The following is a 6,568-nucleotide window of genomic DNA, read 5'->3' on the forward strand; positions in this document are numbered from 1 at the left end:
GTAGTATCTCACTGGGCTGTGACAAATTGCAAACATCATTCGCGAGAGAGTTTCAAAAGTGTCTTGAAACATTCGCAAGGCTTCTCAATTTCCTTGCACGAGTCGCGAAGTGTCGCTCCTTCGTCGCTGAAATTTTGAACTGTTCAAAAAAATTTGTGCGACAATTTCTCTCAAAATAGCCGCAAATGCGTCGCTGGTGTTGCAAAGCGTCACAAACCCTTCTCAAGTCAGCTTCCGTGAGACAGGAAGTGCGAGCCGAGACAGGAAGTGCGAGCCAGTATCTCACTGGGCTGCGACAGCCTGCGACTAGTTGGAGATGCAACAATTGCAGTAAAATATGCAAATATCAATTCAGTGTGATTCCAAGTGAAAATTGTCGCTAATTCGCATATTTTATCACAATTGTTGTCTCCAACTAGTCGCAGGCTGCTGCAGCCCAGTGAGATACTGGCTTAAGAAAGCATATGCACAGAAACTAAAGACAGTAAGCTGAGCTCAGAATCAAACCAGGGACTCCAGAGCCATGAGGCGGCAATGCAACCCGCTGTACAGTACAATCTAAATACAGAGATTTCAAATGGTCAAATACATAGAAAGTCACCAGGCAAAACCTTCTACACCATGTTTGTCTGGGACAATCATCTATATGTTCTCTAAAGTTCATGAATAACTAACATAGTTGGCCTCTGTGTCACCTTGTAATTATACCATTGTGAAAGAGGAAGTGGGGAAAGAGGTCCAAAAAAAAAAAAACCTTGGGTGAACTTTTGAAGTATTTAAAAAAAAAAAAAAGCAAAACATTTTGTTCATAACCATTTCTAGTGGTGCCAGTAGGGGTTATTTAAATTTTTTAAAGTAAATGCACTACAATTAAAGAAAGTAAGAGAAAATCATGCATCTGTCTTTGCTTTTTCCAAAGGAAATGATGAGGACTGGGATGTGGATTCCTATGAAACAATCCTGTCTCCTACAAACTATACACAAACATCTTCAGACCTTCTGGTGGAAGACCTGAGAAAAACCACTCATGAGAATGTGAAGGAACCTACTGCGGAACCTCTAACTGGTTTGGATGTTGGAGACCTGACTGGAAATGGCAAGGATCCTATGAAATGCAGTCGTGATGTCTGTGATACTGCTGAGAGTGTTACTGGGCAGTCAGGTTTGCTTGATTATAAGGATAATGGTAGCAAACCCTCTGAAGACAAGCCTGAGGATAGCGTGAAGGAAAATACCTGTGATGACGAGGAGTCTGAGATCGAGCCACATACAGACATGGATGAGCCATCTGAAACCGAGAGTGCCCAGGAGATTTTGGAAACTAAAAATCTCCCCGTTCAAAAGTGCCAGTCTGTGGAAGATCTCTTAGACAGCACACTCTTATCTCAAGAAATTGTGAACAAGCCAAATGAAGAGGACACAGCTGTAACCAAGTCAGTGTTGCATATTTCTTCTGATCCCGCAAGTTCAGATGCTCTTCATAGAAAGAAAAAGATGGAAGACACTGATGTAGCATCCAAAGTGTTTGAGAGGACTATTCCTCAGATGAATGACCTCGACTCCTACTGCTATGATGAACAGTCTGAGCTCTTGAGTAATTTGGTATCGGAGAAAGTCAAGCCTAAGAAAGATGTCGAAAACCATCAGGACTTCAATGGCAGCCTCAGCAGGTTGCAAACAGTAGGCGTCACTGATCACAGTTTGACCACCAAGCAGCATCTGAGCAGCACGTTTGACCATGTTCTTACAAATCCACCGCAAAACTACCTGGGATTTACTGTGCCTAGTTTGCAAGGGGATTCATTAGCACCTCTGCAACTCTCAGAAGAGAGCAAGGATGGAACAGGGGTCACACCAATAGACATGAGCCAGAAGAAGAATGAGATCAGCATCATGGAGGCCATTATGGACAGCAATGAGTGGCTTAGAACTGGACCACCAGACACCAGAGACCTGCCCTGGCTAACTCCGACTCCAAGTCAGATTGGTTACGGAATCAAGACCGACATTTCTTTGTCTCCAGTTCCAGCTACCACCAGTTTTGGGCTACCTGATGAGATGATGTCGCACAAGACGGACATGCTAGAGGACCCCACCACCACTGGTGTGGCTAAGGATGAAGGGGATCTTTTGAATAAGAAAGTAGGAACAGTGTTGCCAATGCCTCAGCTTGTACAGGTCAGCTTCAGAGTGCACTATATCACACACTCCCCCAACCAGATCCTGGCTGTAACTGGGAACCAGTTGGAGCTTGGGTTCTGGGAGCGCTTTGTTCCTCTGAGAAGTGTCGAGAATGGGTTTTGGTTCTGCACCATCAGTCTCCCCTTGGACACCCAGGTTGAGTGGAAGTTTATCCTGGTAGAAGAAGGAAAGATCCGGCGATGGGAGGAGTGTGAAAACCGCTGTTTTGCAGTGACTGGGCAAGAGGAGGAGATTCATCTCCATAAGAATTGGGGGTACGCGTGAAACAAAAGCATATCAGTGACATTCTATATAGCAATAATATTCATCACAGGTGCATTGTTTCAAACAGATGTTCCCATAAATATGATGCATGAGGCTGTGATACTGTTAATGTAGCAATAATGCGTACCAATATGCACATTTTCACCTTCAGTGATTAGCTTTGTATGTCAATTTGGATATGCTTGTTTTGATGGCGTTTGTCCTGTGGCTCTTTAACCAGCAATAATAACATTTTAGGTGTCTGATACTAAGAGAAATTTATTTTCCAGTGACTTGTCTGTTATTGTTATGCAATGTAATTTTGCCAAATAATGAATTATATGCAGGGATGGAAAATACTTGAGTAATTGTACTACTTTAGCATACTTAAGTATTAATTTGAGGTATTTATATTTTTCTTGAGTTATCGAAGTTCAATACTTGTCCTCTTACTTGATTACATTTCCAGGAGTGGTGGAGAGAAAGACATACTTTTTGCACTGTCCATGTTTATTCAGAGCGTCAAAGTACTTATTACAAATCTCAACGGTCTCTTTTCATCCAGACGTTAACACACTGCTGTGTATAAATCAAATGGACTGAACTGAATCGATCAGTGTTGATGTAGTTAATGCTACAGCTATCCACGCGTCTCTGCACATGGATTTGCCTCCAGATTCTGATCAAAGCAAAGACTCGTATAAAATGAGGTGTTCTTTGCCTCTCAAAAAGGTATAAATGGCACCAATTTTGAAAAATCCTGTTGAGGTACAGCAAGTTTTGTTAATACTTGCCTGGCTATACTTGGCTAACCTGGCCTGTTTTATTGGCCAATGCCAGGTTAGACTAGTATCAATCCCTAACATACAACACTGTGCAGAAGTCTTAGGCACCCGAATATATATATTTTTCCACGCAAACTTTGCTATAGATCTCCATTTCATGACTTCTACATTATCGAGTCAGGAAAAATGTTTTTGTAGAGTTCCAAATGTTTGTTTTCCAGCACAAAATGAAATGTTGCAGGAAAAAAAAAAAGTTTGTATCTGAGCAGCAGATTACATAAGCAACCACTTTTCAGATAAAAAAAAGAGAGAACCTAATGAAGGCGACTGGGTTTTGCTGCAAGGTTTAAGATGCAACTGTGGCAGTCAGTGTCCAGAAGAACTGTGGCTGGTTCTGCAAGATGCTCAGTAAAACCGACAGCTCTTTTCCTTAAAACAGCACACATTGGACCTGTGGCCTTTTTTTTTTTAAGTTTAAAATAAAGGGTCGTCTTACACCAGATATCGACTTCATATAATGTATTATGGCTTACTGATGCTTATAGGGTTTTTAAATGCTAAAACATTTTCATTACTTTTTTTAAGCCACTTTTGATCTACAGCATTTCTTTACATGTGCTTAAAGGAACAGTCCACCGTACTTCCATAATGAAATATGCTCTTATCTGAATTGAGACGAGCTGCTCCGTACCTGTCCGAGCTTTGCGCGACCTCCCAGTCAGTCAGACGCACTGTCACTCCTGTTAGCAATGTAGCTAGGCTCAGTATGGCCAATGGTATTTTTTGGGGCTGTAGTTAGATGCGACCAAACTCTTCCGCGTTTTTCCTGTTTACATAGGTTTATATGACCAGTGATTATGAAACAAGTTCAGTTTAAAAAAATTGAAACGTAGCGATTTTCTATGCTATGGAAAGTCCGCACTATAATGACAGGCGTACTAACACCTTCTGCGCGCTTCGGCAGCGCATTGATGCGGAGCTCAGATATCAACGCGCTGCCGAAGCGCGCAGAAGGTGTTAGTACGCCTGTCATTATAGTGCGGACTTTCCATAGCATAGAAAATCGCTACGTTTCAATTTGTGTAACTGAACTTGTTTCATGTCACTGGTCATATAAACCTATGTAAACAGGAAAAATGCGGAAGAGTTTGGTCGCATCTAACTACAGCCCCAAAAATACCATTGGCCATACTGAGCCTAGATACATTGCTAACAGGAGTGACAGCGCGTCTGACTGACTGGGAGGTCGCGCAAAGCTCGGAGAGGTACGGAGCAGCTCGTCTCAATTCAGATAAAAGCATATTTCATTATGGAAGTACGGTGGACTGTTCCTTTAAGATTTCTGCACAGTACTGTATTTAGCCAAGTCAAATTCTAGCTAATGCTAAATATTAGATGTTTTACTAATTAATTCATGAGCAAAGTATGTAGTGTTGGTCAAGCATATTGTGCATGACAGCAAATGGTTACTTGTACATTTAAAAGAAGCAACTTTGTTTTTTGGCTTCATACTTCCACATTTAATTGATTTTGACACTATCTGTAATTTCACTTCAGTATAATTTCTCAGTACTTTTTCCACCCTTGCTTATCTAAATATTAGATCACTTTGTATGCAAGCTTCTCACAAATCCTTATACCTGTAGGTAACAAGGCAATGTCTGTAGTTATCAGTAAATATTAATCAGTATTTGCACAAAATTGCTCCATGCTGGAGTTTTCCCTCATGTCGTAACCATGTGAGCAAATCCGGCTTGCATGTCAACGTCAGCGTTTGTCATCAGGGAACGGCTTGTGTTCAGATTGTGAATCAGTAGTGAGCTACTCGTATAACTAAATCCATTTTCTTGTGGCTTCCTTAGTAACTTGTCACTACAGTGAGATTTTTGCCTGCTGTCTGGTTTCATGAAAGATGATTTCCGCTTGATAGACAAGCTAAAGTGTAAGGACCATGCTGTAGTTCCTTACCTCTTCTACGAGTGGCTGGCAGTTATTTGATGAACTGAGTATTCAGGAGTAAAACGTAGCAATGTTTAAATAACAGGAATGCAGATTTGGAAACACAAAACATTTAAGAGTATTCAGACAGGAGAGGTTGTCTCGGAGTGAGTGTTGCAGCTACGTTGTGAAATTATTATTATTATTATTATTATTATTATTATTATTCTTTTTCCTCCCAGTAAATGCAAATAGTTTGTATGAATTTGGAGAGTTACCAAAAATGATTTGGCCATATTTTCTGAAGCACTACTTGGCGCTTATTGATTCAAATGTGAGTCTTGGATTGTAGTTCAATGGCTTTAAAATGACAAATAATGCATTTATTTTATTACCACAACTTTGCCTTATAAAAACTCACAATGTGCTGCAGTTAGTGTTAATCATGGTGTTTTATATTGTAAATGTGTGTTTATGTAATCATCAAATATGCTTTTTAAATCAAATAAAATAAAACTTCACCTTGTCATGTTTGGGTTCGTATTTAGTGTTTTATCATTTAATTGATATTAATGAATCCTATTAAACCAAAGTTAATACACCGTTATCAGCCATAACATTTAAAAACACTATCTCATTACAATGGCACCTGTCAAGGGGTAGGATATATTGGACAGCAAGAGAACAGTTCTTGAAGTTGATGTATTGGAAGCAGGAAAAGTGGGCAAGTGTAAGGATCTGAGTGACTTTGACAAGGGCTGAATTGTGATTGCTAGATGACTGGGTCTGAGCATCTCCAAAATGGCGCATTCTGTGGGGTGTTCCCAGTATGCAGTGGTTAGTACCTACCAAGAGTGGTCCAAGGATGGACAAGCGGTGAACTGGCAACAGGGTCATGGGTGTCAAAGGCTCACTGATTCACATGGAGCATGAAAACTAGCCCATATGGTCCAATCCCACAGAAGAGTTCAAATCAAAGTCCTTCCCACGCCATGTGGGGCATAGGGCAGCGCCGATCTCCATAGCCCCAGCCTCTTGCCTATTACATAGCCAGGGTTACAGTGGGGGGGCTAGTCCTCTGGTAACCATGAGAGTTTGACTCCCCACTCACATCTGTATTGCAGCATGCCTTGCCTGACAGCAGTAGGTACCCCTTTTTTTTTTTTAAAAGTATGACCTGACCGTGAGTAGAACCTGTGATCTCCCAATCAAAAGGCAGACGCACTAACCACTAGGCCAACTTGTGGTACACAGAAGTTACTGTAGCACAGACTGCTGAAAAAAAGTTAATGCTGGCTAAAACAGGTGTCAACATTAACTTTTTCAGTAGTTTGTGCTACAGTAGCTCTTCTGTGGGATTGGACCATATGGGTTAACCTTTGCGCCCCATGTGAATCAAT

General features: G+C 41.1%; 1 protein-coding gene across 1 annotated transcript in view; it reads left to right on the plus strand.

Moving 5' to 3' along the window:
* Positions 1–3,887, plus strand: part of stbd1 (starch binding domain 1) — a 5,107-nt gene extending 1,220 nt beyond the window's left edge. Inside the window, exon 2 of the mRNA XM_060935020.1 lies at positions 920–3,887. Coding sequence (XP_060791003.1) covers positions 920–2,466 — 1,547 coding nt within the window. The 3' untranslated portion in view covers positions 2,467–3,887. The remainder of the gene's footprint in view (positions 1–919) is intronic.
* Positions 3,888–6,568: the final 2,681 nt, after the last annotated feature.

Source organism: Neoarius graeffei, chromosome 12, assembly GCF_027579695.1.
Source record: "Neoarius graeffei isolate fNeoGra1 chromosome 12, fNeoGra1.pri, whole genome shotgun sequence".
Classification (NCBI taxonomy): Eukaryota; Metazoa; Chordata; class Actinopteri; order Siluriformes; family Ariidae; genus Neoarius; species Neoarius graeffei.